Source organism: Nicotiana sylvestris, chromosome 3, assembly GCF_000393655.2.
Source record: "Nicotiana sylvestris chromosome 3, ASM39365v2, whole genome shotgun sequence".
Classification (NCBI taxonomy): Eukaryota; Viridiplantae; Streptophyta; class Magnoliopsida; order Solanales; family Solanaceae; genus Nicotiana; species Nicotiana sylvestris.
Window position 1 is genome coordinate 158939344 of NC_091059.1, and position 23616 is coordinate 158962959.

The 23616-nt window shown below is 38.4% G+C and overlaps 1 protein-coding gene across 1 annotated transcript; it reads left to right on the forward strand.

The window, feature by feature from the left end:
* Positions 1 to 13004: 13004 nt before the first annotated feature.
* On the forward strand, positions 13005 to 15561 carry LOC138888243 (uncharacterized). The gene is made up of 5 exons (XM_070170070.1): positions 13005 to 13492; positions 13755 to 14105; positions 14286 to 14625; positions 14671 to 14820; positions 15145 to 15561. Exons 1-5 carry the CDS (start codon positions 13005 to 13007, stop codon positions 15559 to 15561), a joined length of 1746 nt encoding a protein of 581 aa, XP_070026171.1.
* The last annotated feature ends 8055 nt before the right edge of the window (positions 15562 to 23616 follow it).

Below are 23616 nucleotides of genomic sequence, written 5' to 3' on the forward strand. Positions count from 1 at the left end.
CCGAATCAAATAAATGCGCAAATAGCAGCAAGTAAGATGCATCAGGATGGTCATTTTCATTTTTTGGTACACCTGTCCTAGACAGACCCAACCCCTGTGTTGAGCCTCCAAAGTCAAATGCACGTGATGCAAACAAACGTTCCTACTAGGGATCCGGCATGAAGCTGAGTTATTCTAGGTTCATAACCTGGGTATTTGTTCTAGACTGTGTACCCGAGCGGACAACTCGAGTCGAGGAGGGGGCTACGTACCGGGGACCCGCGGGATCGTCCGACTTTGTAACTTGTCCGACCTCTTTCTTATTTCAGGTATTGACACTAACAGAATAGGGAGTCTCGACCAGCGAGCTTCTCCCCGGAGGTAAGAAGAGAAGGGTTTCGGCACAGTTTATATACAGTTCAGATAATATCAAAGCGGTAAAAGACAACATTTAGCACGTTATGCAAAAACATGTAATAAAGATCAGATAATAAAGCCAAATATAACAATTATTCTAAGCTCGAATTCTTGAACCCTGAACCAGTGGTTCTGGGTTATTCCCCAGCAGAGTCGCCAGAGCTGTCACACCTCCTTTTTCCGCCCCCGCGAGGGGCGAAGGAGTTTTTTTCCAATTAAAGGACAATCGAAACAGGATTTGTTTATTTATTTCAGAGTCGCCACTTGGGAGATTTAGGATGTCCCAAGTCACCAATTTTAATCCCGAATCGAGGAAAAGAATGACTCTGTATTACAGTCTGCGAACCAGAAATCCGGATAAGGAATTCTGTTAACCCGGGAGAAGGTATTAGGCATTCCCGAGTTCCGTGGTTCTAGCACGATCGCTCAACTATTATATTTGGCTTATTTATCTGATTTTTTAACAATTAAGAACTTATATGCAAATTTAACTTTGACCCGCCTTTATCATTATTGTTATTATTATTATTTTATACAAGAATTGCAACGTCGTGAAAACGCATCTTGAATCACGTCACAACCAGTGTACACGTGATTTGTTGACGCATTTTGACTCCGCCAAGATTGAGATTTGGGTTACATAAATGCACACCCATATTTAAGAAAATACCCTTATTAAATATGCGCCAAAAGACTACGCGTTGTTATACTTTTAGGTAGGACCGTGACATTTACTAAACCGCCCATCCCGGGATCTAAGTATTTTTTTAAAATAAATAAATAAATAAGATTGGATAACCCTGCAAATTCTGTATTGTTTATATTTATTTATTTTTTAGCGAAATCCTCCCTTATTTTATGAATATCTTAAAATGACTACATTTTTTTATTATTAAGTTTATCTATAAATATAAAATCAATCTCTACATACTTAAAAAATAACATATTAAATACTGGTTTAAAACAAATATTAACGGAAAGTAATATTACTAAAATTCTAATTATAAATACAATGGAATTGTCAAATAATTTTTTTTTAAAAAGAAACTAATTATCCCATAGCCGGATTAAAATCATATTGTTAGATGACTTGAGCTATTGAAATGAATTATTTACAAATACTGGAAATTAGAAACAATCTTGATTACTAATCCGTATTTCTAAAAATTAATTAACTTAACCTTAACTAACCTTATTTTAATTCAAATCATGTCCGAATACTTGATTTGCAAAATCAATTTAAACCCATGTTTTAACTAAATTTAGTTACATAATTTCGATTAACTTAATGTTGGCGATACTAAAACCCTTATAAATAGTGAACTTAATCAATTTTGCCAAAACTGATTTCATAAAGTCATTTTTACGTTATTTTCTTCTCATTCTAATTAATAGACAGTTTAATCAATAATAAACATGCTTAAATATATACTACCTAATAATCAGGTTAAAGCAAAGCATTATTTAGTACATCGCTACAATATGTCTAGTTATGTAAAACGACGACGATTTACAGAATAATAATACATAAAATAATCTAAATACAATTAATAAAAAAAAGAAAAAGCTAAATTAGAAATTTAACATTCCATTCTTCATTTCAGCTTACAAAATGCCAAAATTACAGTGGTGTACCTGGTATTGCCAATGTAAGAAAAGAAAGTCAGCAACGTAATGCGTAACACAACAACAACAATATTAACCAACAATCCAGTCCACAGAAATCCCAGTGATAGATTTGAAAATCAAGATAAAAATTCGGAAACACCGATAACAAACAACGGACAGAAGCCAAGGGAATCTTTTCCGATTTGAAAGACTAATCAATGTTTAACCTTTTTTCTGAACCTGTATATCAGAATATTTATCAGGTGTATACTACTCTCTCTTTTAATTTCCAGCTCTTTTTATTTTTGTATTTTTCTTTTTTGAAAGTCTTAATATTTTTTCGGAATTTTTCTTTCTCTCTCTTTAATCTTCAACCCTCTTTTTTCTCTATCTCTCTCTCTCTTCTCTATTCTTTTTTCTGTATTCTCTCTTGTATTCTCTCTATCTTTTGTATCTTTTTTTTTGTCCTAAAATCTGATTCAAGTCCTTCATTTATATCCCATCCCAAACCCTTTAATCAATTAATAAAACAACCACTTTCTCCTACCAAACCCATTATCTTCCCACTCATCCCCCTTTTAATTCCACTACCTAATGTTTTGTCCTCCACTACATTAAATAAATATATCAAACCCCAACCCATTACCTCTTGTCCCCCATGCCTAACATAAACAATTATATTACTCACACCCCATTACATTTTGTCCCCCATGCTTAACATAAACAATTATATCACCCACACCCCATTACATTTTGTCCCCCATGCTTAACATAAAGAATTATTCAAAATATTCAATTACCAAACTACCCCTCCGACCTTATTGCAATTACCATTTTACCCCCATCAGCTATAACCAATCAATTAATCAAACTCAACCAAAATATAGCCAATAAGACCAATTTCTTAAACAAACTCAACAACAAACCATATGAACACAGATGAATCATTCAACTTCAAATTAATGGAAATAAATTAACCATATTGGGAACCAATCTTGGTTAACTTAGACCAAAAATGGATGGGCAAGGACACAACAATATTAACAACACAATACATGATTCAAACTAAATCAACAAATCAAAAACAAAACATAAACTCACATTAAATCACTGGATTAAAAACGAACTTCAAACAAAGATGAACATGAATTAAATCTATTTTAAACAACAAACATGACGGATTCAAACGATTTAACCAACGTCAAAAATTTCTGAAAAAATACATAACACATGAAACAAACTGAATAAATAATTAATTAAATTTCAATTTGCATCTAACAAACATTAAACTAACAATTTCACATGAACAAACTGAAAAATTAGTAAAACAATGAACACGAACAACAAACATTTCCCGATTTTAGATTTGAGAATATAAAAACGAAATACGGACAAAAGTAAAACTCAAAACCCACTAACCGGATCGAAACAATGACGAACTTGAACGGAAACAAATCTGCCCGGAAGGTTTGAAACTAAAATAACTCGAATCTGCCCGAAATTTTTGTATGTTTTCCGGTTGATTTTAGGTGATGAAGCAGTAACGTTTGATCGTAGCAGAAGCAACAGAAATGAGCTGGAAGCGAGTGGTCGTCGAGGAAGGCAGTGGTCGTTCATGGTTGTAGCAGAAGCAACAGTGGGTTCAAAGGAGATGGAGAAGATGAAACGAAAGCAGAAACAGCAGCGTGGTCTGCTTGGTTGACGACGAAGCAGTGGCGATGGGGTGGCTTCGAATCAGCTGCTCGACGGGCAGCAGCAGTAGAAAAAGCAGACGATGCAACAGAAGTAGCGACGAAGCAGATGACGCAGCAACAACTTATGGAGAAGATGCAGCGGCAGCCATGGGAGCTCGAGTTCGAGCTCGATGAAGCTCGTCCATGGCTGGTCGTAGCAAAAGCAAGCAGCAGCACGACAGAACAGCAGTGGGAAGCAGCAAACACAACAATGGAGGAGCAGCAGCAGCAGTCCGGGTTGTTTGGACGTAGCAGAAGCGACAATAGAGGAATCGAACATGGAGCTCGACGAAGAAGGCAGCCATGGGAGCTCGGACTTGACGACGAAGACGAATAGGATGAGGCAGCAACAGTGGTCGACGTCGTTGGTTCGAAGGCAGCCATGGATGTATGTGTTTTGGAGCTTTGGGGAAGATGAAGAGAAAGAAGGGGGGCGGATAGTTTGGTGTTAGGTTTTTAGGGTTTTTCCTTTTGTTTTGTTTTTTTGAAATGTAAGATAGGGGGGGGTGTTGGGTCTTTGGGGTTGTGGACCGGGTCGACCCGGTTTGAAATGGACCGGGTCATGGGGAAGGTTGGACAATTTTTTGGGCTTGTGGTTTGAAATTGAAGAAGAGGCCCAATTCCGATTTTCTTTATATTTTTGCTCTCTTTTCTTCTTTTATTTTTCTAAAACTAAATTATAAAAATACTTAAATTATTATTAAGAACTAAATTAAGTTATAAAAGCGCAAATTAACTCCCAATAATAATTAACGCATAATTAAGTAATAATTAAGCATAAAATTGTATATTTGGACATTAAATGCTAAAAATGCAAAAAATGCCTATTTTTGTAATTTTTAGTTTTTGTAAAACAAACTTAATTACTAAAAATTGTAGAATTAAATCCTACATGCAAAATGCGACATATTTTCGTATTTTTTTTTATTAATTTAACAAATAAACATGCACAGACAAATACAAATAATTATTCAAAAATGTCACAAAAATTCTCAAAATTGCACACCAAGGAAAATTATTTTATTTTGAATTTTTTGGGAGTAATTCTCATATAGGGCAAAAGTCACGTGCTTACAGCCAGTATTCGTTTAGGGCCGGCTTTCAAGATGCAGGGGCACACGCTAGGGCCTTTATTCCCAACATCAGTGTTTCTTTATGAGGCATGTTACAAAGTTTGAGCATGACGGACAGCCCAGGACCATCCCAGTCAGGACCGTCGCATTCAGGAGCAGCTTGAGGAGTCATTCTGTTTAGGTGTTTTGAGATTGTCTTATGTTGTATTTTACTTTTGCATCTTGTCTAGGAGTACTAGATCCTTTGGGTAGTGGCAGAGTCTGTCATAGTGTAGTCTAGTCTATCATGTCTTTCATTATCGTACTTCTCTTTGTATTTTAATATCGAAAAGTTTTAAACGAAAAATCCCAAAAAAGCTTTTGTTTTTAGTTTATTTTTCATCACTTTTCCAGAACTATGCTTGGTCTGATTCATGAGGGACATGATACGTAGGCAATCTACATCGGGTTCGATAAATCATTTTTGGTTTAAAAGAGAGAGAGAGAGAGAGAGAGAGAGAGAAGAGATAAAAGAGGAAAAAGTGATAAGAGGTGTTGGAAAAGAAAGAAAAGGAAGGATCGAAATGAGCAAATCGGGATGATGCCCTATGACCATGCGACCCTCAAAGCCATTTTAGAACCGTTAATCGTTGCTAGGTGCATTGCATGTAATGTGATATTATAAATGCCCTAACGCGAACATGGTGGTTTTGTGTTGTTTTCCTCTGTTATCTTTATTTAATTTCAGGAAGGTGGTTAGTTTGTTGGCATCCTGGCAAGTCATCCATACAACACCCGATCAAAGCATCAAAGAGTCATGGCTAGCAAGGAAACAGACACTGGAGTTGTAGGCCCACCAATGGAGATTGTTGAGTCGGCATCGAAATTGCAAGAGGAGGTCCGGAGGTTGAAGCACCAGATAGCGGAAATGTATCAAGCCTGGATTAAGGGACACCCTCCACCCTCGTTCCCTACCAACTACACAGAAAACCCTGCTTCCATTCCACCACTCTCTCAATCCCAGATGCCCAATACCATTGATCTTCCCCCCCAACATGCACCTGGCTTTACCCCTTACCACAACTACCCCGACACTTCGGCCCAAACTTTTCATGCTCCACCAGCCAAAACAACCTCGTACCCTGCTTCGACATCTGCTCCTATTTTTGTATCCCCTCCACAAGCTACCCTCCACCGATCCTCTAGTGAGCCCGCATTCCCCGCTTCAGATGCCCACTACTATGTACCGGAGCCCACCTTCAAATACCAGATCCTTACTCTCACACTCCCCAATTTGAGCCTCATGTTGAAACTGATAAACCACCCAAGAACGCAGAGCAAGAAGAGATGTTTAGGAAGGTACAAAGTCTGTAGCAATCATTGAGAAATATGCAAGGGTTGGGAAACCAGGTGAGTGTGGCCTATAAGGATTTGTGTTTGTTCCCCGATGTCCAACTGCCTTCCGGGTTCAAGATGCCCAAGTTTGACTTGTATGACGGCCATGAGGATCCTGTAGCTTATCTGAGGGGTTATTGCAGTAAAATGAGAGCCGCGGGGGAAAAATACGAATTACTAATGGCATACTCCAGCTAAAGTTTGAGTGGGGCAGCTTTATAATGGTACACCCGCCAGGATGTTAGCAGGTGGTACACCTGGGACAATATGGCTCAGGCCTTCGCCCGACACTTTTAGTACAATATAGACATTGTTCCAGACCACCTATCTCTGACCAATGTGGAAAAGAAACCTAGTGAAAGCTTTAGAGAATATGGGTTCCGATGGAGGGAGCAAGCTTCACGAGTCAATCCTCCGATGGAAGAAGACGAAATTGTTAAATACTTTCTTCAAGCCCTGGAGCCCACTTACTATGGCAGTTGATCTCAGCCATTGGTAAGTCTTTCAATGATGTGGTGAATATGGGAGAAATGGTGGAATAGGGGCTCAAGTCTAGTAAGATCATGAGTTATTCTTCTATAAAAGCAACCACCCAAGCAATCCAGAGTGGTACCGGAAGTTTGCTAGGCAAGAAGACTTAGGAAGATGTCGCTATGGTTGTCTCCGGATCATGGCATGGCTAGAGGGGTTCACCTCATCAATACACTTATCCTCGACCCCGACCTCAAACCTACGCCCAAGCTCTATATAATCCACCTCAACATTACTTTTCCCCGTAAAACCCCCAATACTCAGCCAGGCCATCCCAATACCTTGTTCACCATGCACAGGCATATGCTCAAACCCCTCCTTACCCACAATGGCATGCCCCAGTCCCAAAGATTACCTACCCAGCTCCACAAAATATCTATCCACCCCTACAACCCCATCAAAACCCAATTGGTTCAAATTTTCGATAAAGGCCAGAGTCTAAGAGAGAGAGGCAGCAGCGGAAACAAACTTTTACCCCACTTGGAGAATCCTATGCTAGTCTATTTCAAAGGTTAAGGCAGTTAGACGTCTTGAGGCCAATTGAGTCAAAGATACCAAATCCCCCTTCAAAAAACCTCGATTATTCCCTAAGGTGCACCTATTGTTCTGATGCTCCAGGGCATGACATAGAGAAGTGCTGGCATTTGAAAAGGGCAATCCAGGACCTCATTGATACAAACCAAATTGTAATCCAAAGCCCATACACGCCAAACATCAACCAAAACCCTTTAGCATCCATGATGAGACACATATGATTGAAATAGTTCACAATGATGGGGAGCCCAAGAAGTCTTCTAAGTCTGTCATGATGGTTTGGGCCAGTGAAAGTAATTTGGTTAAAGCTCTAGACTCTACCAAAACAAAGCCCTTGACAATTGAAGGGGTAACAGAAAAACTGAGCTCGCTCAATTTGAAACCACCAGTGTTGGTCGTGAAAGGGCAGTCAAAAGATGTTGGGGCCAGTCTGGAAAGTTCAAAAGTGGTAGTACCAGGGAATCCAAGTAAGCCTGTCATAGTTGCGAAGGGGGCTCATATTACCTCTATCATCATTAAACCAGTAACCCAGCTGCCAATGGTGGATGCCAAGGCTGTTCCGTGGAATTATAAACAAGTGATAGTGACATACAAAGGAAAAGAAATAGAGGAAGAAGTTAATGAAACCGGAGGATTGACTCGTTCTGGGAGATGTTTCACCCCAGAAATGTTAAGGAAAGCCAAGCCATTCAAGGATAGCCAAATGCCAGTGAAGAAATCGGTTACCGAGGAAGATGATGAGGAGTTCCTGAAAAAGATGAAAGTGCAGGATTATTCCATTGTGGAGTAGTTGAGGAAAATACCAACTCATATTTCTCTTTTGTCTTTGTGGATACATTCAGATGAATATCGCAGGGTCTTGATGAGGATTTTGAACGAGGCACATGTTCCAGATAAGATCATAGTGAACCACTTGGAAATGATAGCTGGCAAGATCTTCAAAAAAATAGGATCACTTTCTCAGACGATGAACTTCCTATGGAGGGTACAGAACACAACCGAGCTCTTTATCTCACAGTGAAGTGTGAAGATTCTGTTGTCTCAAGGGTTTTGGTTGATAATGGCTCTAGTGCGAATATTTGTCCCATATCTACTCTGCAAAAATTGAATATTGGCATCGAAAGAATCCACTTGAATAGTGTGTGTGTTCGAGGCTTTGATGGGGGAGGTAAAGATTATGTTAGAGATATAATGCTAGAATTGGCGATAGGGCATGTTGAGTTTACCATAGAATTCCAAGTGTTAGATGTGGTTGTCTCCTATAATCTGTTGTTGGGAAGGCCTTGGATACATGCTGCTAAGGCAGTCCCATCTTATCTCCATAAAATGGTGAAGTTCGAATGGCACAGACAGGAAATAGTTGTGCACGGTGATGAGGACTTGTTAGCTTGTAATGACATAATTGTTCCGTTTATCAAAGTTGAAGATGATAAGGGACCTTGGGTCTATCAGACTTTCAAAACAGTGTCTATTGAGAAAATTCATGAAAGAAAATGCATTCCGGGTCCCAAGCTATCCTCCGTGTCCGGCATGGTTGCGAATGAAATGTTGAAGAATAGTTTTGTGCCGGGCAAGGATCTGGGCTCATCTCTGCAGGGTATTGTGCATCCAGTGCGTCCTAGTGGGAATCCTGGTACGTTTAGTTTGGGATTCATGCCCACCGAGAAGGACATGAAGGGTTAAAAATCTGAAACAGAAGGTATGGTCACTCCCCAAGCCCGTCCCACACATCTCTAAGTCTTTTGTCAAGCCAGGGGCCGAAAAACATCCAAACTCCTCAATCCCAAAACATGTGGTCGATGTTGATGAAGAGCTGATCAAGAGGTTCCAAAGTTTGTTCGAAGAGATCAATATGGTAGAAGTTGGTGAAGGCTCTAGTAAAGCAGATGTGCAGCTCCTTGGCCCAAACATGAAGCTTAGCAATTGGGAATCTACTCCTCTCCCCACCAGAAAGGAATTTTGGTAGTTTGCTTTGTTTTCCTTTCTGTTATCTGGGTTATTCCAAGGTTGTAATCCAGATTTTTAGTTTTTACTTGTTTTGATGTTCAAACCCTTCTATCCTTTTATTTTTCAATGAAATGTAATTTCCCGTTTTTCGTTATTCTTAATAGTGTTTTATTTTGTTCTTTTTTCTTTTGTACAGTTCCTTTTATGCTGGTTGCAGTGATATGACATGCATGAAGAATTTTCAGCTGAATCTTAAAAGTCAATCTAATCCTGAAATAACAATCCAAGAAGTAGAATATGATGATTGTCACACCCCCTTTTTAACTAAAGAATATGTATTCTAGCATGATTCCCTTCACACCAATCATGCATGATAATCATATTAAAATATTCAAACGTCACATATTAACGCGAATGATGCTCGAATTCCCAAAAGAAAACTCCGCACATTATTATTGTTCCTAAAGAAATTAAAACTGGGCATTTATATGAATAACAATCCTAGCAGAATCCAAGAATTTGTTAGGAAAAGGAGTCATTAGTGAATTTGGTGCTTTAGTAAACTAACAGACAAATATCATTTCAAACAGATCGCCAAGTTAGGACAACAATCTTTCTATTCCAGTTAATTTCTTTAAAACCAAAACTGAACTTCATTCACTGGAATTGAAGTTTCAAACGAACGAAATTAGGAGAAAACACGCGACAATTAAGAGAAGAGATATTGCAAGAAGCTTTAACAAAAATTTCAGTGAAAATCTCCCATGGAATCGCCTACAACTCAAACTTAAATCCTTGAAACAAATTAGATAAGTTTATGGAAATCAAACCTTCAGGCAATTAGTTCAAGAGGAAATAAGACACTTACCAAGATAACATTATAACAAGATGAATTTACCATGAGATTAAGCATATTCACATCGAGGTGCAGCAAACCAATTGAACACACAAACACGAACAACTCCAAGATATTTCAGACATGGAACAATCAATGATGTCTCTGGTATATGGTCTTTAAGACATGGAAACAAACTTGAAGGTGGAAATCGATACAAAATCAATTCAAATGTTCAAACAGATTTCAACAGAAGCCGACTCACATATACCCTTTCTTTTCAATTTCAATTTCAATTTCAATCCGACATTCGAGACACTAGTCAAAATCGCAAATGAAATCACCACTGATTCATAATCCGAGTAACGAACAGATTTCAGAAACTTAGAAAGATCGAATTAAACCAACAACGAGCTTAGCTTCAAAACAGAAATGCAACTTATATTAAAGTAAAATAGAGTATAAATTCTAAATCAGTCGCGGCTAAACGGGCTCTCAAACATATTGTAAACTAACTAACCCCGGCTCTTATCGTACTCTGAATCGACACTGAATCATTAAATAGAAATGAGTAGGATAAAGGAATAACAGAAATGAAACCTTTCCAATATATTTCCAAGAATAAGAGAATACACGCAAAAAATGGGTCTTGATGACAAGCTTGAAATAAAATAACTACTGAAAGTCGAGATTCCACAAGAGCTGCAACCAGATATGAACCTCAGTTAACAAGCAGTCGATAACTCGAACGACTTCGACTCAAGTTCAGAACTCAAATAAACTCCATCTTGAAAGTCACAATTGAAATAAAAAGAGAAGAAGCACAAACGATTTTTTTTGAAATTTAAACAAAATTCGAACAAGAATCTAAAATCAAACTTTTTTTTTGTATTTTTCGTATTTTTGTTTTTCTGGAAAGCCAACCAAACAAAAGAATCTCCCAAAACTAAAAAGAACCCTAGAACCCCTTCTCCAATTTTTTGATTTTTTCTCCCTTTTCCCGAAAATTTCCCTCCAAAAAAAAGAACCCCCAAATATATAGGCACCTAGAATCTTCCTCCTCCTTCTTCTCAGAGAAATGCGTGTTCTCCCCAACCAAATCCAAAAATCCCATTTTCTAACAAAAATCAGAAAATCGAAGTCTTGGATCAAAATTTAATCCAACGGCTCCCATTTTCCGACATTTATCTCAAGAATTCAGATTTTTTATTTAAACAAAAGAAATAAAAGAAGAAATCCGCGTGAATCAGATTAAAATGATGAGATTTGGTACGGAAGGGATGACGTGAAAAATGGAGAAGACGAGAGGGGGGACCATGGCACTCGGCTGAGTGAACTCGCCGGTTTTTTTGAGTTTTCCGGCGAGATGGGGCGCCGCTTGGTGTTGTGTATTTTAGGTTTAGGTTTTGGTTAATATGTGGTTTTTATATGGGGTAGAAAAAAAATATGGGCTGTTGGATTAAAAGGGATGAATGGCTAGGATTTAGTTGGGAAAATGGGGCGGGTAGATGGGTTGGCGGGTCAGTTGGATTAGGGAGATGGGCTGTCGATTTGGGCCTTTTCTTGTGTAAAATTCGGCCAAAATCTTGTACTTCTTCAATTTTTAAAAATCTATTAAATAACCAACCCAATCTTTTTTTAAATTAAAAATAACTAATTTCAATTAATTAAATAAACTATGTAATAATATGAAACTATATTTTTTTAATGCATCATGTTTTATATAAATTAAAAGTAAGAGTGAAAATCATAGTAAAAATAAAATATATGGCTATAAAATCTTAATAGCCTAAACTAAATAGAAATAAGGTAAAACATGAAACTATATATATGTATTTATTATTTTTTTCCAAGGATTATACTAAAAATAAAAATATAAAAAAAACCATGACAAACTTAGCATAATACTACTATAAAAATGCTAATGAACTTAAATAAATAAAAACAAAAAAACAAGCATATCTAATAAGATAAATTGAAACTTTCTTCTTTTTTTTCTATTTTTTCTTCTTTTTTTATGATTTGAAATAAAAATAAAATAGGCTAAAATTACATAATAACTCAAGTAGATATTTTAAAACATAAAAATACTAAAACAAACTTTAAAAATTGTGCAGGTCAAAAATTACATGTCTACAGCTGCCCCTCTTTGACGGGAAATACGAAGTGTTTTCAGGCAAAGAACAACAAGACATGTTTTTTGAGCCGACTCTTGTTTAGAGAGACAAAAACTAAAGAAAAGGGCAATCTAGGAGCTCATTGATACAAACCAAATTGTAGTCTAAAGCCTAGACGCGCCAAACATCAACCAAAACCCTTTGCTAGCCCACGAAGAGACACATATGATTGAAATAGTTCACAAGGATGGTGAGCCCAAGAAGTCTTCTAAATCCGTCATGATGATTCGGGCCAGTGAAAGTAATTTGGTTAAAGCTACAGACTCTACCAAAGCAACGCCCTTAACAGTTGAAGGGGTGACAGAAAAGCCGAGCCCACTCAATTCGAAACCACCAGTGTTGGTCGTGAAAGGGCTGTCGAAAGATATCAGGGCAAGTCCGGAAAGTTCAAAAGTGGTAGTACCAGGGATTCCAAATAAGCCTGTAATAGTTGTAAAGGGGGCTCCTACTTTAAACCAGTAACCAAGCTGCCAGTGGTGGACGCCAAGGCTGTCCGTGGAATTATATACAAGTGATAGTGACATACAAAGGAAAAGAAATAGAGGAAGAAGTTAATGAAACTGGAGGATTGACTCGTTCTGGGAGATGTTTCACCCCAGAAGAATTAAGAAAATCCAGGCCATTCAAGGATAGCCAAATGCCAATAAAGAAATTAGTCACTGAGGAAAAGGCTGAGGAGTTCCTAAAAAAGATGAAAGTGCAGGATTATTCCATTGTGGAGCAGTTAAGGAAAACACCAGCTCAGATTTCTCTTTTGTCTTTGTTGATACATTCAGATGAACATCGCAGGGTCTTGATGAAGATTTTGAATGAGGCGCATGTTCCTGATAAGATCACAGTGAACCACTTGGAAAAGATAGCTGGCAAGATCTTCGAAGCAAATATGATCACTTTCTCGGATGATGAATTTCCTGTGGAGGGTACAGAACACAATCGAGCTCTTTATCTCACGGTGAAGTGCGAAGATTCTGTTGTCTCAAGAGTTTTGGTTGACAATGGATCTAGTGCGAATATTTGTCCCCTGTATACTCTGCAAAAACTGAAGATTGGCACCGAAAGAATCCACTTGAACAGTGTGTGTGTTCGAGGCTTTGATGGGGGAGGTAAAGATTCTGTTGGAGATATAATGCTCGAATTGTCGATAGGGCCAGTTGAGTTTACCATGGAATTTCAAGTGTTAGATATGGTTGTCTCCTACAATCTGTTGTTGGGTAGGCCCTGGATACATGCTGCTAAGGCAGTCCCATCTTCTCTGCACCAAATGGTGAAGTTTGAATGGGACAGGTAGGAAATAGTTGTGCATGGTGATGAGTACTTGTCAGCTTGCAATGACACAATTGTTCCATTTATTGAGGCTGAAGATTATAAGGGACCTTGGGTCTATCAGACTTTCGAAACAATGTCTGTTGAGAAAATTCCTGAAGGAAAATGCATTCTGGGTCCTAAGCTATCCTCAGCTCTGTCATGGTTACAAATGAAATGTTGAAGAATTGTTTTGGGCCGGGCAAAGGTCTAGGCTCATCTCTGTAGGGTATTGTGCATCCAGTATGCCTAGTGGGAATCCTAGTAAGTTTGGTTTGGGATTCACGCCCACCGAGAAGGACGTGAAAAAGGTTAAAAATCTGAAACAAAAAGTATGGTCGCTCCCCAAGCCCGTCCTATACATCTCTAAGTCTTTTGTCATGCCAGGGGATGAAAAACCTCCAACCTCTTCAATACCAAAACATGTCGTCGATGTTGATGAAGAGCTGGTCAAGAAGTTCCAAAGTTTGTTTGAAGAGATTAATATGGTAGAAGTTGGTGAAGGCTCTAGTAAAGCAGATGTGCAGCTCGTCGACCCAAACGTGAAGCTTAGCAATTGGGAAGTTACTCCTCTCCCCACCAGAAAGGAGTTTTGGTTGTTTGCTTTGTTTTCCTTTATGTTATCTGGGTTATTCCAGGGTTGTAATCCAGATTTTTAGTTTTTGCTTGTTTTGATGTCCAACCCCTTCTATTCTTTTAATTTCAATGAAATACAATTTGCCGTTTTCGTTATTCTTAATGGTGTTTTATTTTGTTCTTTTTATGCTGGTTGCAGTGACATGACACGCATGAAGAATTTTCATCCAAGTCCTAAAAGTCAATCTAATTCTGAAATAACAATCCAAGAAGTAGAATATGATGATGAAATAGAATATGATGAAGAAGCAACATTTGAGGAAATCAGTAAAGAGCTAAAACAATTTGAAGAAAAACCAAAGCCTAATTTGAGTGAAACTGAAGCAATTAATTTAGGGGACCAGGATAATGTTAGGGAAACCAAAATAAGTGTGCATATAGAACCGCGAGTTAAGGAGGAAATAATTAAAACACTGTTTGAGTACAAAGATGTATTTGCATGGTCATATGACGATATGCCGGGCCTGAGCACTGATCTGGTAGTTCATAAATTGCCAACTGATCCAGCATTCCCTCCTGTCAAGCAAAAGTTGCGAAAGTTCAAGACTGATATGAGTGTGAAGATCAAAGAAGAAATCACAAAGCAGCTTACTACAAAGGTCATTTGGGTCACGAGATATCCCACTTGGTTAGCTAATGTTGTTGCAGTACCAAAGAAGGATGGTAAGACCAGGGTATGTGTTGATTACCATGATCTTAACAAAGCAAGCCCAAAGGATGATTTTCTATTGTCGAACATTCACATTCTGATCGATAATTGTGCCAAGCATGAGATTGGGTCTTTTGTGGACTGTTACGCTGGATATCACCAGATCTTGATGGATGAGGAAGATGCAGAAAAGACAGCATTCATCGCGCCATGGGGAACATACTGTTGTCGGGTAATGCCATTTGTTTTGAAGAATTCTAGGGCTACTTACATGAGGGCGATGACCACCATATTTCATGACATGATACATAGGGAGATTGAGGTTTATGTTGATAATGTGATCATAAAGTCAAAGAAGCAGTCTAATCATGTCAAAGACCTGAGGAAATTTTTCCAAAGGCTCCGCAGGTACAACCTCAAGCTCAATCTAGTGAAATGTGCATTTGGAGTCCCGTCTGGTAAACTGCTGGGATTCGTGGTCAGTAGACGCGGTATTGAGATGGATCCGTCGAAGATCAAAGCTATTCAAGAGTTACCGCCACCAAAGAACAAAACAGAGGTGATGAGTTTGTTTGGAAGGTTAAATTACATTAGCAGGTTTATTGCTCAACTTACGACAACTTGTGAGCCCATCTTTAAGCCTCTGAAGAATAATGCTATAGTCAAGTGGACTGACGAGTGTCAAAAAGCATTTGATAAGTGTCACACCTCCTTTTTACACTACACCCCCGAGAATGGAGTATATAAGGGAGTTCTTTCCAATTAAAGTGACAATCGAAATGGGATTCATTTATTTAAAAATTCAGAGTCGCCATTTGGGAATATTTTATGGTGTCCCAAGTCACCGGTTCAAATCCCGAATAGAGGAAAAGATTGACTTTGTTTTACAGTCTGCGAACACAAAAATCCGAGTAAGGAATTCTATTAGCCCGGGAGAAGGTGTTAGGCATTCCCGAGTTCCGTGGTTCTAGCACGGTCGCTCAACTGTTATAATTGGCTTATTATCTGATTTTAGTGCATGTTTAAACCTATGTGCAAATTTTAACTTTTTACCACTTTTGTTATTATTTATTCAAAGAATTGCAACGTCGTGAGAATGCGTCTCGAATTGCGCCACATAAATGTACCCGCAATTTTTGATACGTTCCAACTTCGTTGAGATTTGGATTTGGGTCACATAAATGTGCACCCGAGTTTAAGAAGATAACATTATTAAATATGCGCCTAAAGACTAACGTATTGTTATTTTGAGAAAAGCCGGAAAATTCGCTAAGCGGCCGATCCCCAGTTCTAAGTAATTAATATATATATATATACAATTGTGAGGGACCCGCAATCGGTGAGTTTTACTAGGCGAGGCTCATCTCGTTTATTTTAAGAGGACAATCCTAAAGTGACTACATTTTTTATTAAATTCGTCTCTAAAATAAAAGAGAAGAAGTCCTGATTAATTAATATTATAACAGCGGGCTTCGAGTTCAAGTTCGAGTCCAAACCGAATGACGGACCGTTTAATTTGAACCCGCTACCTAACTCAAAGCCCCAAACTTAATTGTGTTAATTATATACTGAGACCTTTAAATCATGCCCAAATTAAATGGGCCAACTAATTGTACTTGTGAACGAGCAGCAACAGGTGGGCCTTGAGGCAAGCCCAAAACCGAATGGAGCGTGTTAAGTTGCGTAGGAGATATTGAGGGATCGAGCCCTTGACGTCAAACATTTACTTATTCATTTGCATGTCATTAAGTAGGCATCCTGATTTTATAATGAAAGCAGCACGTCGTTCTACTTGGAACAACTTAAGCAAAATAAATCGCAACACTCTTTATGGGTCAATTTTAACATGCCATGATGTAGTAAATAAACAGTCCTATTAACGAAGTTAAAAACTCAAATTACCACTACTGAAATTACCAAAAGGGACTATTTCCAAGGAAACATAAAACTCAAGAATTAATCTAACTATCCTATTAACCTATCATAAAACTAAATACATCCACTACTCGAGATCATATGCTTATATACGTTCAAGACATGTCGAATGATAATCTAGGTAATAAAGAAACAATTTCAGTTTATTTATGCAGTCATGTCAAATAGAACTAATGGCTGCCTTCCCATTTCATCTCAACTTCAACTTCAAATTTGAGCTTACATCAACACAGATTTTTAGAATGTGTACCTGGTATTGGAAACAAAAGAAGAGGAAGATGAGAAACAGCAAATACAGTAGCAACTCAGCAACAACAACAAACAACAATAGTCCGATAACAGATTAAAACCAGCAAAATCCCAGCAATAATCAATGGAACAGTAACGGGAAACCCACAACAAACTCAGAAAAACCAGTTGACAACCCTAGTAATCACAAACTGAAGCAGAGAAATCCCTCAAACTCAACTTCCCTCTTCAACATTAAAAGTTAGCCTATATTTATAATTCTGAATTTTTTGATCTTCAAAAATTCTTCTTTAATCAGTCCTAATCCTTCTCCCTTATAGCCATCCAGACCTGCCCTCCCTTTCAAACTTAACTGCCTGACCCCCTTCCCCACTAAAAAATCTGCCTTTTTCCCACTTAAAACCCACTAAGGGAAAGCTTTTCCTTATTTTCAGCCCTCATTCCCTTTTGTTCCCCATTACCATATTAATTTAAAGACACTAATATCCCACTAACAAAAAACTAACATTAAAATATTATCCTAACTGTTTCATTCCCAAATCACCCATGAAACCCCTTAATATTAGTGTCCCAATACAAACCATTCATCTGCATTAAAACCTTTAACTCTAAAATCTTGTTCAAACTAACAATTATCTAAAACTAATTCTGATTAACAACTATAACCAATTCTCCTAACAACTGAATGACTAAGGTTGAGTTCTCATTGAAACCCATGGACTGAATTAAAATCACAACACAGAACTCAACAGAATCGTTATAACTGAAACTGAAAATTGAATCAAAATGAACATGAATGCAAGTAATATGAATGTAGGTTCATTGTCAGCCTATTGACAATGCCCTGAAGCTAAGTGTCCACAGATCAAGCATACACAATAAACATTCGATAAACTTATTGGTCTATAAACAAGAACGAATTAATCGACGAAAACTAATTAACCGATTGCCTACAATAATTGACTGCAATTACTTAGAAATAGATAATCATGCCATTCAAGTAACAATGACCAGAACATGGATTTGTGATAAAGCTTAACTAATCGACGAAACTTATTTGAATTGATTGCACAACCTATAATTAGATACAACAAAGAACAGAAACAAATTCGACCGAATAAAAAGGTCTGAGGGAGAAGAACATAACAATCGACAAAACTAAAAAATTAATATAACAATACTAAACACAAAAACAGACACTTAAAACATCAAAAAAATAGAATAAAAGAAAAAAAAGAAAAATACCTTAAATGGAACAAAGAACAGACGGACTCGAATCGACTTGAATTTGAACCTTTTTAAGATCAAACGGACCTTAATCGAGTGTTCTCAACTGAGAACACTTCAACTAAGGTCAGTTAAACACCAAAAACCTCTTAAACTTCAGACAAAAACTAGTTTTGGTTTTTCTAGGGTTTTTATGTTTCGATTTGGGGTTCGAGTGTTTCTAGCCAGATTGGAATCAAACAGATGGTGGTTTGGTGACGAGGGAGGTCATGGACATGTCCGGTATGAGTTTGGGACTGGTTGGGGTAGATCTAGGTCCTGCTCAAATCTTCGATTAAATATTCGAGAAGCTGGAGGTTGATTCGAGGCAAGCGGTCAACAGATCCGTAACGATGGTGGTCAGGGGGTGCCTTGGTGTGAGTTTGAAACTGGTTGGGGTGGGTTTCAAGCTGTAGGTTGATTTGAGAAAAACGGGTAAGGGATTTGGATTGGGGATGGTTAGGAGGTTTAAGGGTGTTATTTTGGTGGCCGACGGCGTCGTTGCTGCCGGGTTTTAGGCGAAGGAATGCCATGGCGGCTAGGGTTTGAGGGAAGGGCTTCGTCTCTTAGAGACGATGATGAACAAGGGTTTGGACTGGGGGGGCTGGGTATGCGGTTTCATTTATATAGTGGGGGGTGGTTTGATCTTGGTCGTTCGATCAAGAGAGATCGAGGGTCCAGATCAGTTCACTTAACTCAAACAGTGTCGTTTGGAGTAGTACTAGGGCGGTCCGGGTATTGTAATGTCGGGTCGGGGGTCGGGTTTGGTCAAGGCTTTGGGACCGTTTGATCAGTTGAGATCAACGGTCCAGATTGAGACGCCTGAAACGACGTCGTTTGATAGAGGCTGGAAACGGACTGAATTGGACTGGTAATGGGCTGGATTAGGTGTGGGTTTGGACGAGTTTGTGTTTGTGCTAGGGATTTTTGGCCGAAATCTTGTGTCTCTCTTTTATTAATTCTTCCTATTTCTTTTATTCTTTTCAGTCAATTTGATTTTTAAATTATTTTCTAAAATCATAAACCAAGTTAACTAACTAAAAATACTAATTATCTTTAAATAATATTTATCACATACAATTAAATGTCCATTAACAATAAAATCACACAATTCAACATTAAATGCTAAAAATGCAAAAATACATATTTTTTTATGATTTTTATTTTCCTAAAACAAATCACTAGTTAATTAATCCTAAATTTTAAATGCAAATGCAACACATATATTTTGTTTTTATATATATTTTTTAATTTTTTAATAGTAAAAATAGAATAAACATACACAGACAAATACAAATAAATCACAAGCAACACACAACTATTTTATTTTGAATTTTTGTGGGAGTAGTTCTTGTAGGGCAAAAATCACGTGCTCACAGCTGCCCCTCTTTGTCCGGAAACATGAAGAGTTTCGTGCAAAGATAAAGTGAGCGGATACGAGCGATTTTTACCCGTTCGGCTACTCCGTGTGAAGCATGTTTGAAAAGATTTAACCTAACCTTTGCTTCAAAGGTTTCCTACATATCCCTGGCTACAAAGGAATCATGTTAATGTAGTTCGGGAAGTTTTGGGTAGCTGGGACTACCATGGGATTGAGATGTTGTTGTTACTGCTGTTACATGCCGTTACCACTGCTTTTCGACCTCCTTATTACACCATTTCTAGAAAGAAAACAAAATCTAGACTAAACTAATGATTACAGAATCTTATCTATCTTCGACTTGCTCTTGTAGTCTTCTTTCTGATTTCTGAAGTGGGATTCGTGCTGGGGGTATTTTTGTTGTGACCCTCCGCATTACTGACTTCTGACTTGCTCTTGGAATGTATTCCTCTGTTCTGCAGGTAGTCTCTTGACTTCATCAACTTCAAATATAACAACCTCCGTTCTAACAGGCGGGCTCCTGACTCCTTCAACTTAAAATTTAACAACCTCCATTCTACAGGCGGGCTCTTGACTTCATCAGCAACTTTGAAAATAAATCAGCCTCCATTCTCCAGGCGGGCTCCTGACTCCTTCAACTTAAAATTTAACAACCTCCATTATACAGGCGGGCTCCTGATTCCATCAGCAACTTTGAAAATAAATCAGCCTCCATTCTCCAAGGGGACTCCTGACTCCAACAACAACTTAAAATAATTCAGCCTTCATTCTCCAGGCGGGCTCCTGACTTCATTAGCAACTTTGAAAATAAATCAGCCTCCATTCTCCAGGCGGGCTCCTGACTTCATTAGCAACTTAAAAATAATTCAACCTCCATTCTCCAAGAGGGCTCCTGACTTCATTAGCAACTTTGAAAATAAATCAGCCTCCATTGTCCAGGCGGGCTCCTGACCTCAACAACTACTTAAAATGTAATACCTTCATTCTCCAGGCGGGCTCTTGACCTCAACAACTTCTTAAAATGTAACACCTCCATTCTCTAGGCGGGCTCCTGACCTTAACAACTTCTTAAAATGTAACACCTCCATTCTCCAGGAGGGCTCCTGACTCTTTTAACTTGAATCAACTTCTTTCAGAACTGCTTCCCTCAAAACTAGTGTTTTATTCCTCCGAAAACTGCTGGGGACAACACCGGTATTTTATTCACAACTATGTTATTTTCCTTTTTCACAGACTACTTCCTTTAAAGCTGGTGCCTTCCTTCTACTTGGAGCTACTTTCCTCAAGCTGGTGTTTTCACTTCTCTGAAACCTGTCGGGGAAAACACTGCTGGGGAATTATCTTCCTTCTTTAAGACTAGTTACTTTCCTCCTTTCAACAATGGTGGGGATGACACTGATTCAAAGACCACTACCCTTAAAACTCGGGTTATCTTGATTCTTCCAACATTGCTTTCTTTAAAACTTGTATCGCCTTCTCCCGTATAATGATGGAGAATCCACTTCCTTCAAAACTTGTGTTATCTTCCATCTCCCCCAAGTGGCTATCTGATTTCAAGAAAACTTTCGCAATGAGAGAAAATTTTCTGCCCCAGTTTGATAATCTTCTTTGTGGCTATGTCTTCCTTTCCCTGCTTCAAATCAAAGAAAAATTTGTTAATTTAAAACGTGGTGAGTGGTCGTGCCACTCCTGCCGGGGATGGCTTTTCCCTTCTCCCTTTCCCTGCTTTGTGTTTTATTACAAAACTTTCTGGGGATGATATTATTTGCTGAGGATGGTACTCCTGCTGGGGATGGTTTTTCTTTTCTCTTCCTTCCCCGCTCTGTGTTGTCCGACCATTGCGGAACTTGGTCGAGAATCTGTCAGAGTTGTTCCTGTATCTCGCAAATCTGCTGGGGATCTTCATAACCTTTTAATTGTTGCTTTTCCATTTTTCTCCAACTTCCCCTGGAAATTTGGTCCTCTTGGGATCTAGACCCATTCATCATTTGGTCTTACGACAAACTTCTTTTCGCTTTGTTGTCTTATTTTTGGCCTGTCCTATTTGCCTTTTTACTTTGCACCGTTTTGGAAACTAGTAGTAAGCTCTGAAAATCCTTTTCAAAAACGAACTGTTGGGGAGGTAAAGTCTTTAAACCAAGAAATGAAAAAAAAATGATGATTTCAAAAAATAGAAAAACAGAAGTCTTTCTGAACAAATGCTTGGGAGAAAGAAAGAAAAGAACTTATCTGAATGATACAACCGATCCCAACGATCATGTCGTGCATTCTGGATTAATCAACCTAGTCTATTCGTATCAATCAATCTTTCGGACGACCTCATGTTGCTGGGGATAAACAAACACTCAACTCTTTGCCAAATGCGGACCCTTTCCGCCAATCTTGCCTTGTCGCCTCATAGTGCCCTTCGAGGGATTTTTACCAATAAGACTCTCTCATTTCTCTCAACTCTCGTCACCTTACGGTACCTGTGAAGGTTTTCACCGATAAGACTCTCTCATTTTATTTTATTTTTTAGCTGGGGATTGGAGTGTTGCCGATATGACTCTCTCTGCTGGGGATTCTTTCGGCTATCAATTTATTTCCAACTTATGATTCTCTTCTCTACTGGGGATTAGAGTGTTATTCCCGACTTCCATTTGCTTGACTTGGCACTTCTCGGAGGCTGATCGGGAGGTCTTTTTTGGACATCAATATGGTTTTTGTTTTTTGTGTATGGCTAAAGAAAAAAGGGTATCAAAAGTTCAAAATAATTTTGATGGTTAAAACAGTACAACTCTCGGAATCAAACTTTCTTTCCAAATTACAAACACAAACTTCTGCCCCTGTTTTTCTTGCTTGGGGATTTTTATTTTTTTGTTATACTATGACCGAGCCGTGAGGCGCCTACGTATCCTTCTGTGAGGAATCATGTCAAACGTAGTTCCCAATTCCTTTGTTTTTCTTGTGACTTTTGTTTTGTCTTTATTATTATTATTTTTTTTCTCTTTGTCTTTTGTTTTCATTACTGATTCCAAAAGAGGGGTATGAAAGAATAAATAAGGCTCAAAAGGGGAAGCAAAAGTTAAAGTGTTTGGATGGAAGAAATAATTGCTTCCGTCATTTCATTCTCCGATAAATGCCAAATACAAACAAACAACAATTACAATTAAAAGAAATCATACATAATATCTCTTAACCGCGTCAGAATTGATAGCCATGTCGACGCATTTCCCTTCGATATCTTCTAAACATAAAGCGCCATTGGACAATACTCTGGTTACAATGAATGGCCCTTGCCAATTCGGGGCGAACTTGCCTTTTGCTTCGGCCTGATGTGGTAGGACTCGTTTCAACACCTATTGCCCCACTTCAAATTTTCTGGGGCGCACCTTCTTGTTGTAGGCTCTTGCCATTCTCTTTTGATATAACTGGCCATGACATATAGCTGCCAATCGCTTTTCATCAATCAAGTTCAACTGCTCCAATCGGGCTTTGACCCATTCATCGTCATCAATCCCAGCCTCAACGATAATCCGAAGGGATGGAATTTCAACTTCTGCCGGTGTCACTACTTCAGTTCCGTATACCAACAAATAAGGAGTTGCACCTACTGAAGTACGGACAGTAGTGCGATAACCCAACAATGCAAACGGTAATTTTTCATTCCATTGTCACACCTCCTTTTTCCGTGCCAGCGAGGGGGCGCAAGGGAGTTTTTTCCAATTAAAGGACAATCGAAACGGGATTGGTTTAATTATTTCAGAGTCGCCACTTGGGAGATTTAGGGTGTCCCAAGTCACCAATTTTAATCCCGAATCGAGGAAAAGAATGACTCCATATTACAGTCTGCGTACCAGAAATCCGGATAAGGAATTCTGTTAACCCGGGAGAAGGTGTTAGGCATTCCCGAGTTCCGTGGTTCTAGCACGGTCGCTCAACTGTTATATTCGGCTTGATTATCTGATTTTATACAAGTGTGAACTTATGTGCAAAATTTAACTTTTAACC